The sequence below is a fragment of the Pogona vitticeps genome, chromosome 1, assembly GCF_051106095.1.
Source record: "Pogona vitticeps strain Pit_001003342236 chromosome 1, PviZW2.1, whole genome shotgun sequence".
Lineage (NCBI taxonomy): Eukaryota > Metazoa > Chordata > Lepidosauria > Squamata > Agamidae > Pogona > Pogona vitticeps.
Genome location: NC_135783.1, coordinates 248,025,530 through 248,050,701, shown reverse-complemented (window position 1 = coordinate 248,050,701; position 25,172 = coordinate 248,025,530). Strand labels below are relative to the sequence as shown.

The following is a 25,172-nucleotide window of genomic DNA, read 5'->3' as shown; positions in this document are numbered from 1 at the left end:
ACTCAAGTCCCCATCCCTGTCTCTGGCATTGGCTAAGTGGCACAAAGGATAACACACAATGCTTTCTCGTGATTCTTCATGCCTATCAAACAGAAACACCATTGGTGCTATCTTGTTTCCTGCGAAGCAATGGACCATGCCACTTACTTAATTGGGTACAGTCGTCTGATGGAGAGCCATAAAACGTCTGTCATGGGGAGAGTCACGATAAAATGGATCAACTGTTGTGATTGTCCTGTAACAGCAAAGGGAAATCCATTACAAAAAGGACAGTAGAAATCAGCTGGAGAAAGGAGAAAGGAATGGGAATTTGTTGTGGCAAAGGAACAGCAGAGAAGCAGCTTAAATAAATTTGGGAGTGCTACCTGCCAACATGAGGATGGACAGTTCTCAAGGTCTCTGTCGCATTGGGGTCAGAGCCTAAGTCAGTAGCATGGTTGTTGGTAGCAAAGCCCCCTGCCTGTTGAGGCTGGATCCCTCCTCGTGTCCAGCCTTCCCTATCTACTCCCTTCGGAATGTTTTCATAAAACCTAATAGGGCAGAGAGATGGGTTAGTACACGAATCCACGCAATACCTCTTGACCTCCTCCAAACAAAGTTGGAGTATATACAGTTCTTACTAGATGGTACATATCCAAGGCCGTGCGGACGTTGTAGGTTTACTGTAAAGGACAAATGCCCATTTTAATGTACACCATGTACACATCGAACAGCAACCCAGGCAGCCTCACAGAACTTTGCTTAGTACTCCAACCACCAACCATCCAAAGTCCCTCCAGGAAACAAACAGAAGCTCTGACAAATAAGGAAAGCACAACCCAATGAGAGAACAGATGCATTAACAAAAAGACATGGCTGTAAGAGATGATACTGTTCTGATATGAGTCATCAGCTAGTAGAAAACTCACTTGGAGTTATAGCTAGTTAGGAATCTGTTGGGTAGATCTGGATCGTATGAAGGTGCAACATAACTGTGGTTATTGACGCTGAAACCCGATGGTTCCTATGTAAAAATGACAATGAAAACACAACTAAGAATTTGCTATCATATGATTAGAGCAAAACACCCCATGGATTTTGAAACTGTAATGATGCTGAAAGGCCAGGAGATTCTAATATAGGCATACCTTGTTACCCACATATTCCCTTCCTAGAAGCCTGTTCTGTGTCCGAGGTTGCTGCTGAAGACCTTGGAACTGAGAATGGCTCAAGGGGCCAGGTACTTCTCCACTTGCTGGATCTAGCTGTGGAGGGTGAAGATGTGAGTGAAAGAGTCCTTATGGGAGTTGGTGAAGTACAGCAGAAAGAGAAGCAACTAGGATGGCAGAAATCAAAACTGGAGACAGGAGTGGAGGGTGCATGGATAAGAGGAAAGAGAGAATGCTGAACCTACAAATGGTAATGACAGGAACAAACACAACAAGAGAAGATTTCTGCAGATTCTGGCCAGGAAGCAATGGTGCAATAAAGCCTGAGCTCACAGGTTGAGGTCCTGGAACTTTTTGAGTAGCAGATTTATACATTATAGCAGGCATTATGAGTATGAATCTTCTGTGTTCTCTCTGAGCTTAGCTAAAGTTCCAAGTAACAGTGTATTTTTGCAAGCTACCTCTTTTGTAATGCAAAGTATTTCATAGCCATCTAGTCTTCAGTGGGCAATTAGGACCATTAACTTTACAAAAGTTATTGGTTGACATTAGCTGATATAGCTGCCTGCTAGAGAGGGGGTATTCATATACAAATACCCTCACACAGCTTGACCTAATGACAGTCTGGCCCCCTGGGGCCGGACCGTCTACTCATGTGTCCACTGTGTGGCCAGCTCCTCTCTCCCTTCCAATTGCTCTGGAGCTCATGGTCAGCTATCCACTCCTGGCAGAAAGAGGGAAGACGAGTCTGCCTGCCAGGCTGATGAATGAATAACTAACTGCGAGCTCCAGAGTGATTGGAAGGGAGAGCAGAGCCACTGCTGGTGGATGTGTGAGTGGATGGTCAAGCCCCATGGGGCCAGACCCTCATTGCATCCAGCTGAGTAGGGGTATTTGTATGTCCAGATGTGTGGGGGTATTCATATACAAATACCCCCATCTCTACAGTCTGCATTTTGGGGCTCTCCTTGTGTGGAGGCTGGTTACAGAGACTATCATGATGAGCATGTAGACTTTCAAATTTATTAGAACACCATTGGGAGGAGAAGACAGATTCAGCAAAGGCAGAAGAGGTGAGTAGAAAGCAGAAACAGAAGGGAAAGCAGGCAAAGAAGTAAGTCACAGCAAATGAAGGTGAACAAAATACAAATGGAAGGAAGCAAGATGGAGGCAGAAAGAGCTTCAGACACATGGGGCAGGCTGGTACACTGGCATAAGAAAAGCAAAGACAGGCAATATATTAAGGGAAATGGGTTGGAGATATTTTGCTGACAAGGGAATGTCACTTACTGAAGTACCAAGGCCAAGTTCCTTCTGCTGACTAAATCCAGAACCCCTCTCTGAGCCCTTGGAAAGGACTGGTAGAAACTCATCGCCCTGTCAAGAAGAATACAGCACAGGCGGGTATATTACACATAAACAGCCAGAAGTAGAATACAGAAGGCCAAGAATAACAAGACAAAACATATCCTCTTCATCTGTTCTCTTAGTCCACTGTCATAAACAGATTCCTTACACGTGGAAAGGAAGATGGCAGATAATCTGTCTTCGTAATACTGACTGCTGGAACACTGTCCTGCAAAACAGAAGGCGAGTACTGAGACCACCGGAGGTGGGGGTTGGGCACAGCAGTAGACCATATGGGACATGTACCAGATTAAGAGATTTTGCTGAAGGGGTACCTTGAAAGGAAACAAAATGTCAGGCTTGTGAGAGCCAGCAAGCCTGTTTTCATTGACCTGACTAGTAAGCATTGGTACTATACAGCAGTGGTTCTTAACGTGGGCGATAATGCCCCCCAGGGGGCGATTTCATTCTTCAAGGGGGCGGTAGAACAAAAAGGGGCGGCATGGGGGCGCTGGAGCAGAAGGGGGCGGTAGGGGGGCGCCGGAGCAAGCCAAACCTGTGAAAATGGCTGCAGCCTTTTTACAGTGTACATGAATATATATTTTCCTCCAATTTTAATTTACTTTCAGACTTTTTGTCTTGAATTTTTTTAGTTCCTGCATTTGTTTTTATGCCCTTTTTATATTTCTTTTTGCGTCTTAAAATTCACTTGCAACTAAATCATTAAATGGTACTTTTTGGGGGGCATTTCATTTTCTTGGAATTTAATTTTGTTTTCAGGGGTCATTGGATTTAAGTGTCTTAAATAAATAAATAAATAAATAAATAAATAAATAAATAAATAAATAAATAAGATATCATCATCGTGGGGAGATGATAACTTCCTCAATGGCTCAAGGGGGCATTTATTTCAAAAAGGTTAAGAACCACTGCTATACAGTATATGAACACACAGAATCCCATTCCTACTATGGTGAAAATGCCAGTCACCCATGGGTTAAACCTATAAAGAAACCAGAACTGGGGTCATTTTTGCTCCACTCAGGTCAAACCAAAAAAGAGTGCAAGAACAGGACTCACTACAGAAGGACAGAATGTGCAAGGTTTAAAATAAACGGCCAAACATTAACTAGGCAAATAATGTTTACGGGAAAGGGCTTTAATCCTCCATTCCCTCATCCTAATCCTGATCAGAATGACCCAAACACACACCATGTACTGTATTTGGTATTTGCTCTGGAAGAAAAACTCCCATTGGCATCTAAAGCAAGGGCTTGAGTTTTGCAGGGGTTCTAACTGTGCAACCCTCTGGTCAGGGATGGGAGGAAAGGAGCAGATACAGAAGCCACTAGGAGAACCTGAAATATTGGTTTGTCCACAATGGGGTTAGCGAGGCAGCCTTCAGTGAATCCTGTCTCTTCTTTGGCTCCAATGGTTTTCTTCTGCAAGAAATCTGAATGGGGAGATTATTTATTTATTTGTGTATGTAAAGTATTCCCCCCCCCCTTGCTCAGTCAAAACAAGCTCCTAGAACAGCTTACATACAATCAACAGAAATAAAATAATCTATATATATAGACTTAACAGTACTGTATAAGCAACCGTAAGACAAATGAAAAAGGAGAGGAAGTGGAAGAAGAACCAAGGGAAGCAGGTAGTCTTCCAGCAGGGCTGGTGAAATAGTTGTTTTAGCATCTCATCCTTTCTGTAGCAGCCTATAGGAATGGCTCCTGCTCTTGACCCTAGGTGAGCATGGGGAGGCTTTTAAGAAAGTGGAGATGGAGAGGGGATACAGAAGGAGAAAAGAACACTAGTATACAGTACATGAAGGACACAAAAAACATACATAAACATCAGCAACAAGCACAGTAAGAGAACAAACCAGAAAATAATTTGTTGATAACCAATGGTTGTTACTCCCTCAGTTGTTTCTAAAGGAGGCAAGAGGCACAAAGTATGTAGGGCACTGCCCTTACTTTACCAGCAAGATTCCAGCTTCAAGCATGGATAATTCTAAAGACTGCACATTCTTTTTTACCTACAGAAACACATTCAGAATTTTTGAAGGGCATCCATAGGTCTTTCTTGGGAGCATGCCTGTGTGCACTGTTGGTGTGGCCCAAGTTCATTGAAGTCAGCAATGTGTTTCTGATGCCACTATCTGCCAATTGATATCCAGACATAGTCTTTTTTTCTAATGAATAATATCATGATTTGGTGAGCTTTAGCAAAGTTATTGTTTCTGTGGCTGTCAGTGTTATGACTGCAATTTTGTTTCTAATGATATTATTATTTCTGCTTTGCTGTCGGAAGAATATGAGGTCATTAGTGCCTGCATTATGCCCATGCCAGTCGTAGAGTAGCAGACACCCACATAGTGGAATGATTGGATGGGCCTGTTTTTCTAGCGACCCTCCTCTGCATTGTCCAAAATAAATAATGCTTATGAAAGCTGAAGATCACCAATCACAGTGTGAGAGCATTTAAAAAAAAACCTGTTTGATCAGGCCAAAGGTATGCCTAGTACAGAACGCCGTTTCCTGCAGTAGCCAACCAGATGTCTGTGGGAAGCCTATGAGCAGGGCTTGAACCCAGTAGCATCCTCCTGTTCACATTTCCAGAAACTGGTGCTGCCTCTCATTCTAGAGCACAGGTTCCCAACCTGGGGGTTGTGACAACCCCACCAGGGGATCACAAAGTGTTTTCTGGAAGGCCACCACAGTTATTTTTAGCTCAAATTATTTCCACATATATTATATTAAACAAGGTATACATAATGATTTTTATTTGGGCTTAAAGGGAAGGCATTCTTCACTGAGTGGGCTTTTGAGGGAGGAGGCATGAAGGGAAGGTTGTTTCCACACCCAAAAAAAGTAAATTAAACTCAAAAGTGTACAGCATTGTCGTTTTGTTCCTCATCAGATTTTATCTGGGAGAGGCAAATTCACAGTCCCCAGCATAATTGTGTATTATTACCATAATATTAATATGTTAGGTTAGGACTATATTCTGAAAAAGACTATTTTAATAATTTTTGTTACCCTATATAAATGGCTTTTTATGCAAATGTGGCAGGGGTCACAGGTTAATTGGTTATTGTAAAAGGGAGGTTGTGACTTGAAAAAGGTTGGAAAACACTGTACTAGAGAATGTATAGCCTTTATTATTAGTAACCATAGGTACTACCATAACCTTAACCTGAACATTGTTATTATAATCAGGGTCCATGCTGTAATTTGCTGCCTGTCCATGGTGGCAGGGGAGGAAAAGAAGCTTTTCTCTTCTTGTGCAACCACCATGAAGACTGAGGAATAGTCAGATGAGAAACCTCCAAGGATTTAATTTAATCACCAAGCTAGTTCTCCAGTCTCGATGTACTTGAAGGAAACATATCTTTGCAAGTGTCTCTCTATTTCTTATGCTATGGAAATGATGATCACCAATACAGCTTTGCTAGGAAAGAAGGTCTCTGAAGGGCAAGAAAGAAGAAACCCAGAATACCAAGAGGTTCTCTGAGGGAGCTGCCTGGGTTTCTCATGGCCAACTTCATTGTGAATTTATTTTCAGACAAGAGAGTGACTTGTGCATCCATACCTATACTATGTAACATGACAAGCTGTCCCAAGAAATCTAAGCACTACAGTACTTAACAACTCTTCCAATGCTATTTTTGAAAAAAAAAATCCACTGTTCTGTATTCTCTAATCTCAGCTCCCAGTTATATAAGAAACTCAATTTTTTAAATAAAATATATTTCTAGCTTCCCAAGATGAGGAATCTACACTGTGGAAGAAGTTTTAAATGTCACAATTCCCACAGGCCTAAGAATAAAAAGTCTTCCTCAACCAAAAAAATCGTTCAACTTACATTTTTAACACAAATTTCTAAGGACTCTGCCATTATTTTTGAATACTTGTAGGTGGCAATAATGACATGTAGAACTTTAAAAAAAATCAACTGATCTGGATTTAGGCCAATCTATTGCTTAACTACCTAAATATGGATTTAGGATCATTTAAAATTCAAAGAAGGAGGTGGGTTTGAGAGGAGGAAGAATGGCATACTGCAGAATGACATAAACATTGTATAAGAACACAAGATAAAATATATCCCAAATTGTCTGTGATGATGTGCTATTTCGTGTATGTCTTGTTTCAAGTACACAAGAACACAATGCAGATCTATGTAGATTTAATTCTGCATTTGATTTTGAACCGTGTATTTAGGCACTGTCCAATGCCTGAAAGTTACCGTATACTGTGTCTTGATGAAAAAATCAAATGTCTCTTTTGAGTAGCAGCTAATGGACACAATTTTCTCTAGCATGACCTGCAAGGGTGAGAGATGTCCAGGGGTGATGGACTCCTGGTCCAATCCCAAACGTGCCAGGAGCCACACATTACTCCTGTTACTAGATCTGCAGTAGCATAAACACAACCTGCACCCCTGTCTTGGTGATTTCAGAGCTGACTGGTCCTATAAGACTGCCAATTGGATGTACTGTTTATTCAGACATGTTTGCATTTAAGCCCATGTGTGATTCATCAGAATCATCATCGCGTGCCTAGAAACTATAATGCAAGAAAGACCAGAAGCTTTCCTTCTTATCCAAACGACACTTTGACTTTGCAATGCTATGTCCGAATGCCTCTGAGATTAAGCTGCAGATGTGAGAACAAACAAGGCATTATTTTTTGTCAGCAGTTGTCTTTTCTTTGATTTCACATTTTAACCACTACTTGGAGGTGCTGCAGCATTTGTAAAATCCCAAATCCCAACTGGATCTGGTATGTCAGGTAGTAACAAGAAATACATGCTTTTTCTGAAAATAACATAACAGAGGAGGGAGAGGATAAAAACATGACAGAAAAAGAAAAAGAACTACCGTCTACCTGGTTGTCCTGGAATGTTGAAGCGGAACTTTGAGCTATACTCTGTGGACATGTAGCGAGGCCCCTATAAGTACAGCACAAGGTGATATGACCATGGGTTCAGAAGCAGATGCTGCTCTTCCTGCCAATAAGATTTCTCTGCCCAGCATGCTGTCTATAGCTCTGTTTATGTTTGGAAGATTTGTACTCCTGAAATTGTCATACTCACTGGTCCAAAGTTATCTGCTGTCTGTTCAGGCCTGGAAGGCAACATGGTGGCAGGAGAAGGAGGGGTCATGGAGGGTGGGGTGGGGGGCCATGAGGGACGATCAAACCTGCCTGGCTTCCCTTCCAGGACTGCTGTCTTTGGAGGCTTGGAAGGTGATGCAGTGGCAGGAGCAAGTAAGGGGGCATGGAGCAGGGTTGCAGAGGGGGTGGGTGGGGTCGTAGAGGGGGTGAGGGGTCACAGAGGGGGACTTTTGTCTTGTGCTCAGTGGCGGCAGCCATTTTTTAAGGCAGCAGGCCTGGCTTCCCTTCCAGGAGCCAAGGGCCTGCTACCTCTGCCAGCACACTGCCCCCCAGCTGATAGGTGGGCCTGCACAGAGGCAGGGGCCAGCTGGGAAAGGGACATCAACCACTGGAGCTGGGCATGCACCCACCTATCAGCTGGGCAGTGCACAGTCTGAGGCCTTAAGCCCCAGTCCCAAGCCTTGGTGGAGGAGGGCAAACAATATGTGATTTAGGCTTGGGACTTGGGATTCCAGCCTCAGGACATGCCAACATCCCTGGTGGAAACTCACTAGGAGGTGGTGGTAAACCACTCCTTAAACATCTCACCTCAGAAACTCTATTAGAGTTGCCATAAGTTAGAAGTGACTTGATTGCACATAATACCGCAATATGACAATTTGGGGTAGAGAGCATTGTTAACTATGGACCCTGAAATTAGGGATTCTCTCAAAATCTATGCTGGAGTTTTACAGTCATTTATAATGCAAACTCCATGTTTTGCAGCACCCTCCATGTGGGTGAAACTGGCCTACCTAGTGTGGGGGCCTGCTGAACACCTCCCAAGTCAACATTTTTTCTTTTTGTTCCAAAACTACACCAAACTTTTACAATCATCAACAAACTACTCCCAAACTAAAGGAATGCTGCATAAACAACTGCAAAATTTTTGTTCAGATTTTGAATGGAAACTAGTTTTGAGGTTCATATTTAACAGAAATGGGGAACAGGGCCATTCTTCATCAGCCATATTAAACAATCAGCTTCAGCAGGCTCTACCCTTCCCTTAATTATTCCTAGTTAGTTGTTATAGGAACAACTATTTAACTGTTAGTGCCAGAATCGCCTTCCTTATCTTCCTCTTCCATGTTCCTTTTCTGCCCACTCATTCAAATGGGAAGTCAATGGGCACAGATTATTCTCTTTTTACTGTTTAATTTATAAGACTGTCTGGGATCTCTTTTGCTGAAGATTGGGACAAAAATGTTTTAAATAGATAAATACATATTGACACTTCCTTGTATTCAGAGATTTCCTGAAGGCTAAGAAAGAGAATAAAAGGCTTCAAGAAGAGCTGAGCCAAGCCAACTTGGATCAGGTCAAAAACCTCTCTAGTAGTCCAGCATTCTGTTAACATAATAGCCAACTAAATGCTAATGTTGGCCTCCCATCAATGAGCACAGGAATACCAGTATGTGTACTCCCAGCAAATGATGCATACAATCTCTGTTATTGGCGGGAATAGATACCCATCATGACTTTCAGGCACTCCCCATTGCAAATTTATTAACAACCATCTAGGTTGTTTGGTTTAGTTCATTATTCAGTGTGTTGCACTGAAGAAATCTAGGGCCTTATAAAATGAACATGCAGTGCTGTCTCAGGGTATACCCCATTTAAACAAAGAAACAAAACTGAGATCTCCCACCACTTAGGCAATTGCTTTTGGACACATTTGTGAGTCTTCAGAGAGAAGACCTCAGCTCCAGAATTCTTTAAAAGGTTAGGTTTTATGTGAATACTGGGTGCAGTTGAAGAGACAGAAGGTGCTGTCTATTGCATTACAGTATTATTTGCCATTTACTGTAAAGGGAAAAATCAGTCTGGGCCAGAATATATACATGTGTAGTTTACTTGTCTTTCAGTTCTTTTGTCCGCTTAGACAACATTTATCCACATTTCCCCGCACCTCTACATTTCCTGAAACTGTTTTTTAAACTGTGTGTTTCTCTTTCCCCTAAAACCCTTTTTGCTAAGTTGTTCTGATTCCGAAACATGAATACCTTGAGATAAAGACTGATAAGTACATTTTGGACATAATTTGCCAAAGACATAACTTTGTTTCTACCAAAGGGAGTGTATTATGCAATTTAATGCTTTGCATGTCGGGCACATCTCTCCCTCACCCCTTGCAAATGTTCCAGATTCCTCCTTTTTCTCTTTGCTGTGGAAGAGCAGCAGAAAAGGAATATTCAGAAGGAAAAGAGCAATTTTGGATTTAAATGAGGTAGGAACATAACTTAGTCCTGTTACTTTCTCTACCCCCCACTCACTCTTTATATTCTTCAAAATATTTTGTAATAAATGATGAGGGGATGACTAGCAGAATAGTCCTATCTTGTAGGGGTTTTCCAAGTCCCTTTTCAAAGCCACACAAGTTGGCAGCCATACATTTTATGGTGGTGTGTGATGTGTGAAGGAGTACTTCCTTTTATCTGGCTTGAATCTTCCACCATTCAGCTCCACTGGGTGGTACTAGGTACTAGTATCATGGGAGAGGGAGAAGTAATGCCGAATGGAAGATAATTTTATATTGTATTAAAGGCATTTTCAGAAACCTTAAGCCCTATTCAAGCATTACACCTGAAAGTTTATAAAGCTATAATTGTTGTAGGGGATGGGGGTGTGCAAGAAGTGCCACCCGCCCACCCAACACATGGACATCACCTTTGCGTTCTACAAAGGCACTTGCAAATGTGTCCTGCTGAACGTGCTTACCGTAACTCCTTGAACAAGAGTGCTGCCTTATCAAAGCTCCTGCCCATGGGAATGTAGAGCTGAAGGTGCTTACAGGGTGAACACGTAAAGGTCTGACTTCTCAGAGGGAAGGATGGGAGATGGGAGCAGGCCTCACCTGAATCCTCAGCGCTCACTTAGCCTTGCAAGCTTTCAGGCTTGATACCTGAATAAAACTCTTGTGGGCTAACATTAGCTGTGACCAAAGGCACTTGGTCAAGTATCTTAATTTTTTCCTTTTTATTGCAGATGTTGATGATGATGATGACAACTACTATTTCTACCACTATGTGCCATCAAATAAATTCTATTATAACAACTGTTTCTCATGGCTTTCCAGGCAGAGAATGCTCAGAAGTGGTTTGCCATTCCCTTCTTCAGGGGGCACCCTGGGACTGTTCAGCTTGCCCAAGGCCACACAGGCTGGCTGTTCTCCATGGAGGCGCAGTGGGGAGCCGAAATCAATAGCTGATGCAAAAGTCCTGGTGATTTTGCATAAAGTGGAAATTGCCAAATAGAGAAATGGGGGGAAAAATAGGAGAATGCTTAAATGTTATTTTAAACTAGTCCTGTGATGAAGGCTAAAGCGGAAAGTTAACTGCTGCTGAACTAATCTTGATCCCTACCATAACATTATTCATATTTGTTTCCTTCGTTGGAATTTCCTTATCATAACCTCTTTAATAAGTAGCAATTACCCTCCTTTGGCCCCATAAGTCCTGATCTATTTTTCAGCTTGCAGAGAAGCATCCCTTTTTTCATGGTCTGCTTCAGCTATGGCAAAAGGGCCAGGGCCAATCTGAGTCATTTTGTTATCTGAGGGAGCACAGTAATTGGTGCTTCTGACAAACCCTCACATCACCCTCAGTGAAGTCAAAGAGCCTGGTATCCAAGGTGAGTCAGGTCACTTTGCCATCTGAGGCCTCCCCTTGACAGTAAAAACAAATAATAATAAACGGCACATCTAAAGCTATCTGTGGGTGTCACCTCACGTTGTCTATAGGTAGGGCTGGCTTTGGCCAAAGAGTCATTGAGAAGACTCACGTGTCTGGCATTTTCCACATCAACAGAGCTCTTTCCGAGTGATTTGTGGAGATCAGGGATGTGTTTGGGCTCCAACCCTGTCATGGCCTGTGCTCCTTGTTCTGCTGTGTCAAAATGGACTTGCTTGACCTGAAAAATCAAACTTCAGTTGTGATTCTGTGGACAAGGTGATTACTCAAAATACAGAGGTGCAGTCCAGCATTATAGTGGGGAAAAGAAGAAAGGGCAGCCAAAACAAAGTAGAAATGCCAAGAGAACATTTCATATCCACCCTTTTTTCTTAGGGATGGTGAGGAGAATCTCCTCTGTGGCTGAGCCCTTAATCCTATTAAATTCTAACTAAAACACCAGGAAGCCAGAGAGGCAATCAGTGAAATCACAAGGTTTTATCCACTCATGTCTTGGCGGTTTCTTCTTTTTTCTACACATGCTAAACCAGAATAATATAAATTTCAACATATGTATTTTAAATAGAACATAGGTTTTAACCTTCCTTATTGCAGTGAGTACTCTGAAAAACATGATTATAGTGTTTGTCTGAAAGCCCACAATAGAGAAGGCTAACCACACTTGGCTTTAATGCTCATGATTGTAATGCAATTCTATAATTATAGAGGCCTTGAGTCTGGCAAATATTAGGGCTTGGTTCTACTGCCCTTCCCCAATCTGGATACAATGTCACCTCATATATAGCTGTTAACAGGATATTTATGTTTTTAGTAAAAGGCAAAAAGATTTACAGAATCTGATGAGAAACTGTAGCATGCTTAAGAAGCTTTAAAATGAGCCGAGATTTAGAAGGGGCATATACAGTATAAGAAACAGAAGAAGGGCAAAGTAGCTAATCTTTGAGTAACTAGCCTTCCAGATACCAATATCTGTAGGGAGAATGTCAAGAGGGCTAAAGTTCATGATCCGCTTGGACTTTCAAGAGAGGTTACGCTTAAAGCAAGAGGAAGGACAAGGATGTGGAAGAATGTAGTGTGTAAAGGATGGAGAAATGCTAATGGTTAGCAGAGAGACAATGGAACTGCTCAGCTCTTACTCTGCCTCCATATACTGTTTAGTGCAAGTGCAACAAAGGAGGCAGCAAGAGGGCTGTTGCTCAATATAGCTAAAGGAGTTGTCCGGGGACATTTAAATGAATCCACACCTCTGGGCCTAGAACAACTGTGCCTACTGGTTCTGCAAAAACATCCTGGTAGAATCTCAGAACGTACATCTATACTGTTATAGAATTCTTATGGGACAAGAGAGTTCCATAAAGATTTGAGGTTGGCAAAGGTTGTCCCCATCTTCAGAAAGATGGGGAAAGAAAATCTTGGACAAATACCAGCCAATCAGCTTGGCATTAGTAGGAGGGAACAGAATAGATTGTTTACCAGTCAGTCCATAAGCACTTAGAAAAGAATGTGTTGATTGCTAAGAACCTCCACTGTACGCTTGTGACAAAGCTGGTAAAAGGCAGGCTAGACAATGCCGCTGGTTGACAGACTGTGCCCCAAACAATGTTCATTCCTTCTCTTCTTGGAAAGAAGTGACAAGCAGGATGGTGCAGGATTGTATCCTTGGTTTGTTCAACATCTTTATAAGTCAGCTGGAGGAGAGTGCAGAGGAGACGCTCATTAAATTTACTAGAAGGATCAATGGCTTTCTAACCCTGGTGCACACTGGATGAGTTCCACAGTGTGTGTGTGTGGGGGGGGGGGGGTAGGAAGAGAGAGAAGGAGAGAAGACCAATGTAAAAAAATTGGAGGGTGAACAAAAGGATAAAACACATTGGGCTGAAAATGAGACTAATAGGTTTTTAACCTGAGCAAAGAAGTGGAACATTTGTCTTGCAAATATTTTCAGCAGTTTGTTTGTTGTTACCAGCAGTGGTAACAGCTGTTGTTGCTATGTGGTATGGAGTCACTTATGCCAGTCTTACGAATTAATGACCTTCTTAGCAGCCCTGCTCAGATCTTACAAACTGAAGGCCATGGCTTCCTTTATTGCGTCTCTCAGTTTCATGTTAAGCCTTCCTTTTTTTCACGCTGCCTTCAAGTTCTTCTTTGTGACATTCCATGCGATCTGTAGAGTTCTCCTCCACTGTTCTTCAAATGAATCAATTTGCCTCATCAGTTTTCTTCATACAAAAGTTTCCATGAATACCCCTGATGTTCCAACTTAAATAACTGGATGGTTTATATCCCTGGTTTGTGCGTTGCAAACGGTTTCTGAAACCATATAAAGGAGGAACATGAAATTTTGCGCAAATACTACTGATGTCTTGATTTCAGTAAATGCACTAGTTATATCCCACACTTCCTTCATCCAGATCCCCAGCTGGTCCCAGTGATAATGAACTTTCAGTAGCACCTGATCCTGGGACTCTTGATTTTATCCTCTTTGTTGTACTGCTCTTTTGTTGTTCAGTAGTATTCAGTCTATTTTATTTTATCAAATAACAATGTGTATTCTAACTGATACAGTATTTCAGAAAGCTAGTTTCGGTAGTGATATGCTATGGTGCAAAAAAATAAGTAAGTAAGTAAGTAAGTAAGTAAGTAAGTAAGTAAGTAAGTAAGTAAGTAAGTAAGTAAGTAAGTAAGTAAGTAAGTAAGTAAGTAAGTAAGTAAGTAAGCAAACAAATGGAATATAAGCTGAAAATACTGTTCCTTCCATTGTAATAATTGTTTGTTTTTTCCATAGGTCACCTTTCCTCCTATAAGGAGAGAATATCACTGTGAAATTTATATCCACAGACCTGTAAACAAGAAGCTTTATTTCCCCACGAGTGGAAGTGAGCTCTTGGTTGAATATTTGGAGTAGAGAGAGAGAAAAGACATGAAAATAAAATTGGAGGAAGTGAAAGAGGAGAAACAGAGCACTCGAGTGATATGATTTATAACTTGAATCAAGCTAGGTACATTTGCTAGAGCTAAGTAAACATGTATACAGCTGTGCTGCACATTCTCATTACTTCCTTGTCCCACTAGAATTTGACACCTCCTGTCACTTCCTTTTTTTTTTCTGAAATGCTATTCATCTTGAATCCTCACAGTGTCTCACTGGATCATATTCCCTTGAATTTACCTGCTTTGGCATTAATTGTTGGAGTCACAGATGTATACAGAAAAGCAGAGGGATGAATGTCTCTTAGATATATGTAAGGGTCAAAACTAAGCGCCACAAAATCTCCCCCTGCCTTCATACATAACACCATCCTAAATTCTATTAATATTTTTCAGCATTTGGGCCCAACTCATAAGGCAGTGGTGCTGCGGTCTCTGTTGTTAGGCACTGGGCAATATTAAATGTGCAGTAGTCTCCTGACAGCAAAGCAGCGATGCATATAATAATCAGATCCTTCGTTCTGGATACTTACTGTTTTCGTGGGAGGAAAAGAAAGAGGTTTTTCTCGGACATAGCCACTCCCTGGCTGGTATACACTCCAGGGTAGAGGATATTTTCCATCTGGGAGCTCATGAGGCTGGAAGTGCTTAGTAGCAATTGATTCATAGTTGTCTTGAAGGAGTTTCCTGGTTTAGGTGGAAGAATATATGTGAGGGTTATAGGAGGCCTGTGATCCAACAGAGATATTGGCTGTGTTTTGCTGTAAGAATAAGCCACAAGTTGCTTAACCATGGTTCGTTGAACAACCCAGGATTCAGCTTTCAAACAAGTCAACTGTAGCTTGCCCTTCTTTCACACATCCTCTCTTAGTGCTTGCCCACTATGCCAAATGCCCTTACAGTAGGAGTATACTTTATTACGGTCAAAGGCCAGTAAAACCAAATCAATATAAAATAGATACATATAATTATTGTTAAGTAAAGTCAGGCAAGGTAATAAAATTCCATTAAAACATAATAAAACAACCCTCACATATATTCTTCCACCAAACTTTTTACCCTTCTCTGAATTTGTTTCAGTTTGTTGGCAATCTCCATAGATTGCAGGATTTGGAGACTATATTTCTCTTAATGCAGCCTAAAATGTTATTTGCCTTTGAGGGGGGGGGGTGTAGCTGCCTCACACTGTTGTCTCATAATCAGCTTGTGATCCTTCTCACTTGTATTGCTGACCCAGGTGTAACCCCCATCTTGTAACTGTGTGTTTTGTTTCTTTTTCTGAGGTATAGAACTTTGCACTTATCCCTGTTAAATTTTATTCTGTGTTTTCAGTCCAGTGCTCAAGCCTGTTAAGACCATTTTGAATTTTGTTTCTGCCTTCCAAGGTATCAGGTAATCCACCCGATTTTGTGTCATCTGCAAATTTGATAAGCATTCCCTGCATCTCCCTCATCCAGGTCATTAATAAAAATGTTGAAGAGCACCCAACTCAGGACTGACCTCGTGATACCCTACTTGTTATACCTGTACTTGATATATATATATATATATATATATATATATATATATATATATATTCCACTGTGACAACCCCAGACCTACTGGAGTATGCCACCATGTATTTATGCTGCCACCAACCATTCCCTGTAAGGAGTCACACAGACCAGGAATGGATTTTACTAAACAAAAGAACAAGGTTTATTGAAACAACAAACAGGGTAAATAAAAGAATCAGGTAAATAGGATAATGTAACGTGGCATAACCCCAATCACACACATACAACAGCTTGGTTCCCACTGAACCCTTTAAGGTAACGCACAGACCCTGAACCTATCAGTTCTGGCTACCTAAATAGAAACCTGAACCTATCAGGTATGTACTAACTGACACACAGTTGTACTCAGTCTGACACACAGACTCCAGCTCCCCCTTCTCCACACAAGCTCCAAATATATATACAGTACAGCTCCTCCCCCCTGATGTCCCGCCTTCCACTCCCCATAGGATGGAACTTTCCCTCCAAACCCATGACAGACAGGTACCATCAGTGCTGTATGTGACACCTCCCCTCTTTATAAGTTGTTTTGCAGGGGAAAAGCTAAAGTGCTTTTCTCCAAAAAAACAACCAGGATCACAACAGAAAACAGTTATACATTATAATACAATACCATACTTACTCACTCTAGTTCAAACATCTCAATTATGCATTTAAACATTAATATTTGCAATACATTAAGTTACCTTTATTAATACAAACCAAGCCTGTTCAATAAACAGGTACATTTAACTTTTGGTCACCAAAATATACATAGTCCATGGTTTCTTCGCCGTCTTCACTCATCGGGTCTTCTTGACAAGGCGTCAGCGACACAGTTCATTGACCCTCTGACCACCTTCACTTCAAAGTCAAAATCTTGCAGGTTTAAAGCCCACCTCATAAGTTTACTATTATGGGTTTTCATTGTCTTTAACCACTGCAGTGGTGAGTGGTTAGTGCACAGAACAAAATGTCTTCCCCAGATGTAAGGTTTGGCCTTCTGAATCGCGTATACTATGGCCAGGCACTCCTTTTCCACGGTTGCCAAATGTCTCTCACCTTTCTGGAGTTTCCTACTCAGGTAGGACACTGGATGCTGGTCACCATTTTCATCCTCCTGGCAAAGAACTGCTCCTACCCCGCTGTTAGACGCATCGGTGTAGATGATGAACTCCCAGTCGAAGTCGGGAGCACGCAGCACTGGATAATGGATGAGCGCCTCCTTCAACCTCTGGAATGCCTCCTCACAGTCGCTGGTCCACGGGATGCGGTCATCAGTCTTCTTCCGCGTCAGATCGGTCAGCGGAGTCGCCATCTCGCTAAACCTCGGGATGAACTTTCTGTAGTAGCCCACCAACCCAAGAAATGATTTGACTTTTTTCTTGGTGTTGGGTCTGGGCCAATCACGAACGGCTTCTATCTTGGCCTCTAGGGGTTTGATCACTCCTCCCCCTACTATGTGACCCAAGTATTTTATTTCTGGGCTACCCAGCTTACACTTGCTTGCCTTTACTGTTAGCCCTGCTGCACTTAACCTCTGCAGCACTATCTCCAGGTGTTTCAGGTGATCTTCCCAAGTATTGCTGAAGATCCCTATATCGTCAATGTAGGCCACAGTAAAGTCATTGAGCCCTGCTAAGGTCTGGTCCATCAGCCTTTGGAATGTGGCTGGTGCATTTCTGAGACCAAAACTAAGGACTCTAAACTCATATAGACCGAAAGGGCTGCAAAATGCGGTCTTTTCCTGATCCCTGGGATCAATCCTTAATTGCCAGTAACCCTTTACTAGGTCCAACGATGAAATGAACCGACAACCCCCTATGGTTTCAATCAGGTTGTCTAGCCTGGGCATTGGGTAGGCATCAGGAGTGGTTACGCGGTTTAATTTCCGGTAATCTACACAAAACCTAATGCTCCCATCAGGCTTGTCCACCAGGACTATCGGAGAGGACCAAGGACTAGAAGAGGGGACGATTATGTTCTCCCTAAGCATCTCGTCCAGCTCCTTCCGCACCTTGTCCCTATAGGGTCCCGTCACTCGGTATGGGGATACTGCTTGCGGGGTTGCATCCCCTGTGTGGATCCGATGCATCACTCCCTTCACTATCCCCGGCTTATTCGAAAAAACCTTATGATATTTCGTGAGCAGCACTTTTAGTTCTTGCTGCTGGTCTTGGGTGAGTGCAGGACTGATCTTCACCTCATCTGGGTTGTATTTCACTTCCCCTCTACCCTCCCAGAAGGGTAATTCAGCTTCCTCACTCTCAGCTGCTTTTATCGCAAATAAAACCCTCTGTTCCCCTCTGTAGTAGGGTTTCAGGGCATTCACATGTACCACCCTTCGTGTTTGGTGTTCCTCCTGTTCTATAAGGTAGTTCAGATCTGACATCTTGGAAATGACCCTGTATGGTCCTGCCCATTTGAGCTGCAGTTTGTTCTCTTTGCAGGGCCTAAGCCAAAGCACTTCCTCCCCTGGGTTAAAGTGCCTCTCCCTGGCTTTCTGGTCATACCAGGTTTTCTGTCTGACCTTCTGAGCTTGCAGGTTTTCTGCTGCTAGCTCTAGGTTTCTCTTCAGGTCATTCATTAAAGTGTCTATATACGTCACAACATCTTGTGGGTCACCCTGGGTAATCTGCTCCCAATTCTGTTTGATTAAATCAAGTGGACCTTTTACTTTTCTCCCAAACAAAAGTTCAAACGGACTGAACCCGGTACTGGCTTGGGGCACTGATCGATAAGCAAACAAAAGGGATTGCAGCTTCTGGTCCCAATTGTTTGGATTCTCTGCCAAGTAAGCCCTAATCATGCGCATCAGAGTCCCATTGAACTTCTCCGTTAACCCATTACTTTCGGGGTGTTAGGCAGTGGTTTCCTTGTGTTTAATTCCACAGATTTGCCATAACCGTTTCATGAGCTTGGATGTAAACGATGTGCCCAAATCTGTGATTATTTCTGAGGCAAATCCCATCCTGGACATATACCCCACCAAGGCATCTGCCACTGTGTTAGTTTCGATGTTAGTCAAGGGAATGGCTTCGGGGTACCTCGTGGCATGGTCCACAATGGTGAGAATGAACCGGTTCCCCCTCTTTGTGGTCTTGGGCAAAGGTCCCACAATATCCACTCCTATACATTTGAACGGGGTGTCAATTACAGGCAAAGGGCACAACTTCGCTTTGGTCCCGTCACGGTTATTCCCCTGCCTCTGACACACATCACATTGTTTACAGAACTCCTTGATCTGCTTCCCTATTTCAGGCCAGTAAAAATTTTGTGTGATTCTCTGCTGTGTTTTGTTCACCCCTAAGTGCGCAGCAAACATGTCAGAGTGCCCCCTTTGTAAGATCATGGGGCGATACTTTTCAGGTACCACTAGCTGACCTCTGATCCCATCTCCCCCTTTTGAGATATTCATCAGGGTCTCTCTATATAAAATTCCCTTTTTCTCGCAAAATCTCGCTGGGGTTTCAGGTGTTAGCTGGGTGTCTGTCACCCCCTCAAAACACTTTCAGAGAGTGGCGTCTGCCTTCTGCTCTTGGCCAAATTTGCTGTCCGTGGTTAAGGTTTCTGCCACGGCTTCGGGATTACCCTCATCTGCTTCAACCTCGGGCTCTTCAGTACCCCCCTGAACTGTCCCCGTGGTAGCTTGTGAGCGTGTAATCACTAGCACCCGTTTCACATGTTCAGCCAGGTCATTTCCCACGAGCACGGCTGCTGGCAGAGTCGATGAAATCGCTAGCCGCCAAACTCCCCTCCAGCCTTGAAAGCTCACAGGTACCTCCGCTACTGGCAGTGAGATCACCTGCCCCTCAATCCCTGCCACCTTCAAGCTCTCATTTGGGATTATATACTTCCTAGGAATAATGTCTGGATGGCACAGGGTCACCTGGGAACAAGTATCCCTTAGCCCCCTATACTGATGGTCAAGTATTCCTACGTCCACCCCTGCGGTCTCAAACAATTGCGAATCTGTCCTCACTAGTAAGCAGCGCTTGACCTCCACAAGAGGACCATTTTCCTCAGCCTGATCAGCAGATGTAACAGGTCCAGATTGAGTAGCCATGGCAACAGGCTCCCTCAGTGGCAAGGAGCTTTGCTCTGTCTGGACACAGAACACAGCTTTTGGCTTGGTTCCACTCAAATCATGAGGCAAATTTCCCTTTAGCTGCTTTAATTTCTCACACTCTGAGATTAGATGGCCCTTTCCTTGACAGAAATAACATTTTCTGCTGTACTTGGAGTCTTTCTCATCTGGTTTTGGTTTTCCCTCCAAAATCTGAGGTCTTGGTGGTTTCATGTCTGAGGGCTTCCCTTCAACATGGGCCCCTCCCCCTTGCTGGTTTTTCCCTGGTCCCTGAGAGTACCTGCTGTAGGTTTCTTTGGGCTTACCCACAGATTTCCCCTCAGCACCTAAGGGCTTCCTTATTTGGGAAATAAAATCTGCGATCTCTGCCGCTTCTGCCACCGATTTAGGTTTCCTCTCCCTCACATGGAACTTTAGTTCCCCATGCAGGACTGAATAAAATTGTTCCAGCGCTATCAGGTCTTTGAGCTGCTGGAAGGTCTCTGTCCCCTCCTGAGACAGCCATTTCTCTAGCAACCTCACCAATTGGGCCCCCACTTGGGTAAAAGTCTGCTCTGGTTTTTTTGTGAGTGACCTGAATCTTTGCCTCAGCTGTTCCGCATTTATCCCATGTCGGGCAAACACCAGTTTTTTAAACTCAGCGAAGTCTTTCAGCAGTTCCACTGGCATCTCTGCATAGACTTCTGCCAGGCTGCCACTGATCAAAGATCGCATAATGGTCATCTTCTCAGTTTCCCTTACTGAGAAGTCCACAAACGCTCTTTCCACGAGGGAAAAGAACATCTCAGGGCAATCTCCCTTGTGGTACACAGGGAATTTCTTCAGGTCAGTTTTAGACAATTGGCCCACCTCAGAATCTCTATTGTTATTATTGTTCTGATTCATCAGTTCCAATTTTCTTAACTCAAACGCCATTCTCTCTCTCTCCAATCTTTCTTCTCTTTCCATTCTCTCTCTCTCTATCTCAAATTGTCTCTGTTTCTCTCTTTCCCTTTCCTGTTTCTCTTCCCTTTCCATTTCAAGTTGTCTCATCCTAAATTCATGCTGTTGGGCTAGGAGCATTTTCCTGAGTTCTGAGGTCAGTTCTCCCGTGCTCTCTTCCTGCACTGAGCCAAATTCCTCCTCAGAACCTTGGTCTCCCTGTGGTTCTCTCACTTCCCCCATTTCTGCCATCTGGCTTCGAGTCAAGGGCATAATCCCCCCCCCCAGAACAGGCTGCCTTCAAAAGTCAAGCCTCAAAATAAAACGACGACTTTTTTTCCTTTTGCCTCAGAAACAGCCTTCTATAGACTGCTGCTGTTCCTTCAGCACCAACTTGCAACTGTTGCCAGGCAGAATCCACCCCCTCTGCTAGGCCTCACAGCAGACAGGCTAGATCACTGTTACTTCACGCAGCTTTGCCTCAGCCCTTTCCCGCCAAAACAGGTTGCCTCAGAGCTCCCTAATCTAGTCCCCCCAATCTGAGTTCGCACGTTCTTCCACTAGCCTACCTCCCCGTGAGGTAAGCCTAGAAGATTACCTACGCGCCCTCAGATCTTCCCTGACTAGACCCCCCTTGCTCTGGGCACACTTGCCAAGGCTTTGCTGGACCACTGGACAACTGGACCAGTCGTATCCCACACGCTGGACACCAATCAATGTGACAACCCCAGACCTACTGGAGTATGCCACCATGTATTTATGCTGCCACCAACCATTCCCTGTAAGGAGTCACACAGACCAGGAATGGATTTTACTAAACAAAAGAACAAGGTTTATTGAAACAACAAACAGGGTAAATAAAAGAATCAGGTAAATAGGATAATGTAACGTGGCATAACCCCAATCACACACATACAACAGCTTGGTTCCCACTGAACCCTTTAAGGTAACGCACAGACCCTGAACCTATCAGTTCTGGCTACCTAAATAGAAACCTGAACCTATCAGGTATGTACTAACTGACACACAGTTGTACTCAGTCTGACACACAGACTCCAGCTCCCCCTTCTCCACACAAGCTCCAAATATATATACAGTACAGCTCCTCCCCCCTGATGTCCCGCCTTCCACTCCCCATAGGATGGAACTTTCCCTCCAAACCCATGACAGACAGGTACCATCAGTGCTGTATGTGACAACCACCTCCCAGTTTGAGAATGAGCCATTGTTAATTACTCTCTGAGTATGATTTTGAAACAAATTGTGCAGCCCCCAATGGTTGTTCTATCCAACCCAGACCTAGTTAACTTGTTAATCTGGATGTTATGGGGAACTTTGCTGATATGCTGAAGTCCAGATCTAGTAAATCTTCAATTTTTTGGTCAGAAATCCTGCAGATGTGCTTTGCAGAAGTATGAATTAGGCTACAGTAAACGATAGCTTGCTATTGGCCTGGAGGTTTTCTAAGGTACAAAGACCCAGCACACGAGGCCATTACTCCCCTTTGAACCATACCAACAAATGTCTTCAAATGAGAGATACCTACCCCACAGCTGGATTGTCTAATTTATCTAGGCTTGGTTTGTATTGAACCACTGGGCGGTAATTTGATTTGTAACCAGCTCCAGAGTGGAAAACAGTCCGTGGACGAAACCCTTCCCGACCTGGAAAACAAAAGGGAGACCATTGCAGATTTGTATTGTTTATTTCTTTATTTTACTTACTACTTATACAGCAATTTTCTACCAAGGCAGCTAAGGCAGTTACAGTATAATCATAACCATCCATGTAATGTAGTGGTTAGAGTGGTGGACTGGGACCCAGGGTATATTCCTGCTGATCCAGGCACTTCTGAGAGGAAAGGACCAAACGGAAGTTTGTCTCCGTGATGCTGGTGGAGGGAACCTCTTTGTCCCACCTCTGCCTCTAAAGTAGCCAATGGGCACAGGCCTGGATATGAAGATGACTAAGTGTCAATAAAGAATGCTTCACTGACACTGATAGAGTAAGGCAGAATAGCTGCTATAGGAGGTGGTTCTGGGAGAAAATGAGAATTTCCACAAGGAATTAGCGCTTCATGAAGTTGACGCATAACTGGCTGAAATGACTGGTTGTGAAGTTTCTCCAGAAAGGTCACTGTAGCATTTGCTGCTTGGGTCTGAGATTATCTCTACACTACATTTGTCTCCAACACACACTTGCCTACACTTCTGTCATGGATTGGTACAGTGTTGATACAGTAAGGTGCAGCCAGTGTGAAATGCGCATGGGATTGACTCACATGTTCCCTTTTAGCTTTGAGAAGCAACACTTTATTGTCTTGTCACTTTTCTCATTTCAGCTATGGTGGGAGCCCAAAGAGGAGTGTAACGAGTGTCTCTGTTTTAAAACCATCCTTGAATAGAATGTACCTGAAGTCAAGGAACAGATCTTCTGCACCTTTGTGTTGGGAAGAAGCAAGGTATTTCAGGCTGGGCATTTAAAGGAAGCTTTGAGGGGCAGAGACGGCAAACATTGGGGGCTCCAACCATAGTCTCACCAAAAAAAAAAAAAGCCCCACGGATCTCAAATTGGGTTGGTCCCCTAAAAACCTCCCCAATCATCTCTTTTCAGAAGCCAGATGCGACCTAGTAAGCACTGAGAGACCATCAGTAAATAACAAGAGATTGGAAAAGTATTCTGCCTTAAATTCTGAGGACTCATTACCGCCAGATTTGACAGTACTGTACTGAGAAAAATGGACCCATGGTTTGCCTTACTACAATACAATTTCCTGTGCTTCCTTTGTGAGCCAGAGCTTCAATCCTCCCACACCAACATGTGTATGGAAACAAAATTAAAAGCAAAGCAACGTGTGCTGCTTATATACTACTCAATTCACTCTCTCAGTGGCTTAACATTTAGTTATGTAGGCTACACATTGCCAAACACAAACGGGATACTCAATTTACCGACTTCAGAAGGATGGAAGATTAAGCCAACCTCAAGCTGGCTACCTGAGCCCATAATTGAACTCAGATTGTGAGCAGAACCTTCACTGCAGTACTGCAGTTTTACCCACTACACCATGAGGCTCCTCTCAAACAGACTCTCAAATAAATCTGAAGTGGTGCATTGGCCATGACAAGACAAAAATTGACTCTCTTTTTTTGAACAACTGACAATTATTTCTAGTCTCATTGTGACCACCATAGTAATAAGTCTTATTCTTTATTATTTGCTGCGAACCCCTTCCCATACTGCTGAAAGTCCTTACCATAAGCTGTGCCATAACTGGTGCAATAAAATTTCATAGGATCCATACTTCCACCTGAACTTGTTTTTACATAGGGAGAAACAACTCCTAGTGGGAGACGGCCCATCTTCTCTGAAGATACAGAGGCAGTTGTTCTAATGTAAGATTTGCCTGGAGAAACAGAGATTATAGATGACCGGCCACTAATCATTCTGGGCAGGACAGATACTGCTGAACATCAGAATAAAGAAGCCGGTCTGGCTTGGTGCAACTATTAATACAGAGTGTACATCTCGCCCTAGAAACAGACTGAGGTCACATACACATCACAGTGATGTCATAGAAAGCTCAGAATTAAAAGGAGGGGGGGCAGGTAATTAAATACTTATATTCATTTACAGACTTAGAATCAAACTGAACAATATACTTAGTATCTTAGAACAGGGTGAGTATCCTCCAAACCTTTGGGGGTCACACAGACACTCAGTTCTGAACCTTGAAGGGCTCTTCCTCCTATAGGGATCCAAAATCCCAAAAGATTTTCATACGTAAGTCCAAAATGCGGTAGCCAGGTTGCTAACTGAGGCTGGTGACAGGGATCACATAACCCCCGTTACAGCCACTCCGCTGGCTGGCAATCAGTTCCTAAGTATAGTTCAAAGTGCTGGTTCTAACCTTTAAAGCCCTAAACAGTCTGGGTCCATGCTATCTCAAAGAACATGTCTCCGACTATGAGCCATCCTATGTGTTAGGATCATCAGGTGAGGCCTTTCTCTCAATCCCACCACCTTCACAAGTGTATTTGATGGGGACAAAGGAGCAAACCTTCTCTGTTGCTGCTACCAGACTTTGGAACTCCCTCCCACAAGAAGCCAGACTGATCCCACCTTTGTTGTCCTTCCGAAAGCAAGCAAATACCTTTCTCTTCAGGCAAGCTTTCCCTCAGTGACTGGCTACATGAGTGAATGGCCACATGGCTGGCTACATGAGTAACCTTTAGATCAGTGATCCTCAACCTTGGGCCTCCAGATGTTCTTGGATTACAGCTCCCAGAAACCTTCACCATCACCTCTGCTAGTCAGGATTTCTGGGAGTTGAAGTCCAAGAACATCTGGAGGCCCAA

The 25,172-nt window shown here is 43.2% G+C and overlaps 1 protein-coding gene across 3 annotated transcripts in view; it reads right to left on the bottom strand.

Annotated features, from left to right (window-relative positions):
• Positions 1–25,172, bottom strand: part of SAXO4 (stabilizer of axonemal microtubules 4) — a 30,638-nt gene that overhangs the window by 3,384 nt on the left and 2,082 nt on the right. For 2 of the 3 annotated variants that reach the window (XR_012082370.2, XM_020792442.3), the window contains exons 1-12: positions 24,071–24,275; positions 22,361–22,478; positions 14,805–14,958; positions 11,435–11,563; positions 7,388–7,451; positions 3,854–3,948; positions 2,665–2,724; positions 2,439–2,525; positions 1,128–1,244; positions 909–1,003; positions 366–530; positions 148–235 (exon numbers count right to left, since the gene is read on the bottom strand). Coding sequence is in view for 2 of the 3 variants with exons in the window: in XM_020792442.3 (XP_020648101.3) it covers positions 148–235; positions 366–530; positions 909–1,003; positions 1,128–1,244; positions 2,439–2,525; positions 2,665–2,724; positions 3,854–3,948; positions 7,388–7,451; positions 11,435–11,563; positions 14,805–14,958; positions 22,361–22,478; positions 24,071–24,260 (1,362 nt within the window). In the remaining variant the exon portion in view is untranslated. Of the gene's footprint in view, positions 1–147; positions 236–365; positions 531–908; positions 1,004–1,127; positions 1,245–2,438; positions 2,526–2,664; positions 2,725–3,853; positions 3,949–7,387; positions 7,452–11,434; positions 11,564–14,804; positions 14,959–22,360; positions 22,479–24,070; positions 24,276–25,172 lie in introns of those variants that run through there. The other variant, XM_020792443.3, reaches the window with a different exon arrangement.